The sequence below is a fragment of the Sphaeroforma arctica genome (genome assembly GCF_001186125.1).
Source record: "Sphaeroforma arctica JP610 unplaced genomic scaffold supercont1.2938, whole genome shotgun sequence".
Classification (NCBI taxonomy): Eukaryota; class Ichthyosporea; order Ichthyophonida; genus Sphaeroforma; species Sphaeroforma arctica.
The window spans coordinates 1,897-3,633 of NW_014037620.1; the positions used below are offsets into that span (position 1 = coordinate 1,897).

At 44.2% G+C, this 1,737-nt stretch overlaps 1 protein-coding gene across 1 annotated transcript; it reads left to right on the forward strand.

Moving 5' to 3' along the window:
* Positions 1-1,272: 1,272 nt before the first annotated feature.
* On the forward strand, positions 1,273-1,492 carry SARC_13143 (hypothetical protein; the record flags this gene model as incomplete). The annotated part of the gene is made up of 1 exon (XM_014292733.1): positions 1,273-1,492. A coding segment is annotated over one exon (220 nt), but the record flags the coding sequence as incomplete, so codon positions are not given.
* Between the last annotated feature and the right edge of the window lie 245 nt (positions 1,493-1,737).

Sequence of the window (1,737 nt, forward strand, 5' to 3'; positions counted from 1 at the left end):
GGAGGCACTTATAACGTCCTTTAAACGCCGCGTTGAGGCGTATGAGGAGAAATCGGTTATGAACCTCGCACCCGCGGACAAGGGATGGGATTTGCACAGGTACTTTGCCGCAAAGGTGGGTAGGGACATACTGTGTGTGTGTATGGTTATTTATGCCTGTAAGACGCGTGTGTGAACGGGTTGTGCGGGCGTGCGTGTGTATGTGTGTGGGGGGGAGTGTTTAACGTCCGTGTCGAAGCGTATGGGGAGAGGCCCGCGCATACACTGACAAGAGTCGTACATCCACAAGCACGTTGCTTCATAGATACGTAGATTTACTGTCTGTGCGTTTGCTTGTGTTTGTATTGCGAGTGTATATGAAGGTTTGTGTTTTAATCGTGAGTATATATGAGGGTTTGTGTTTGTATCGTGAGTGTATATGGAGGTTTGCGTTTGTATCGTGAGTGTATATGAGGGGTTTTGTTTGTATCGTGGGTATATATGAGGGTTTGTGTTTGTGCTGTGAGTGTATATTAAATGTTGTGTTTGTTTGGCTTGCTTTTTTTAGTTTCGATGCGTGAGCGAGTCATCGTCGTACATATATTACTCTTCTCAGGTCAACCTCGATGGGTCCTGTCAAATTGTGCCTTTCGACTAAGATTCTTTCCCTATGAAGGAGTCGGAACTACTATTAAACTTAGGAACGACGATACAGTGCACACATATATCTACACAAACTCGCTGATCTATCATCTTGGTACATTTATTACTCGGCTCGGTCTAACTTCGCATTTGACTACTGTCGCATGATGAGCTTCAGAGGCTTTGCTATTTATATATGTACCTCAATGTCTCATCTTATTACCTACATTGCCCAATTAGGACAACCTTGCCTTTGAATACTGCCGCATGATACGCTTCAGAGGCCTTGCTATTTATATATGTACCCCAATGTCTCATCTTATTGCCTACATTGCCCTATTAGGACAACCTTGCCTTTGAATACTGTCGCATGATGCGCTTCAGAGGCTTTGCTATTTATATATGTACCCCAATGTCTCAACTTATTACCTACATTGCCCTATTAGGACAACCTTGCCTTTGATACTGTCGCATGATACACTTAAGAGACTTTGCTATTTATATATGTACCCCAATGTCTAATCTTAGTACCTACATTGCCCTATTAGATCAAGCTTGCCTTTGACTACTGCCGCATGATGCGCTTCAGAGGCTTTGCTATTTATATATGTACCCCAATATCTCATCTTAGTACCTACATTGCCTTATTAGGACAACCTTGCCTTTGAATACTGCCGCATGATGCTCTTTGAAGAAGCATTGCTCCTCTACGATGAAGTCGACACAACTATGAACGAGTTGGAGGTGATTGCCGATGGGTTTGGGGCGTGTCCCTGGTTGCCTACCAACATACTAGAGATGGCCGACAAGCCCTCGGCGTCATTCGACTCGCCAGAATGCAGAGCCGCTATAGCCAACGGGACTATGTCTGGTGTGTATATGTGTGCGATTGACAAAGTGGTGCATATATCCGCATCGGTGTTTGTGTATGGTGCTATAGTTAGGGTAGCCATGCCTGGTATTTATATTTATACGTGTGCATATCACAGATCGACAAATGCCTGACAATGTCCGGGCAAACATGTTTTACAGAAGTGCGTTATTTCCGCTGATTTGTATGTGTCTCTATGGATAAGGGACACATGGTGTAGCTGTACATGGGCACTGCGTATATGT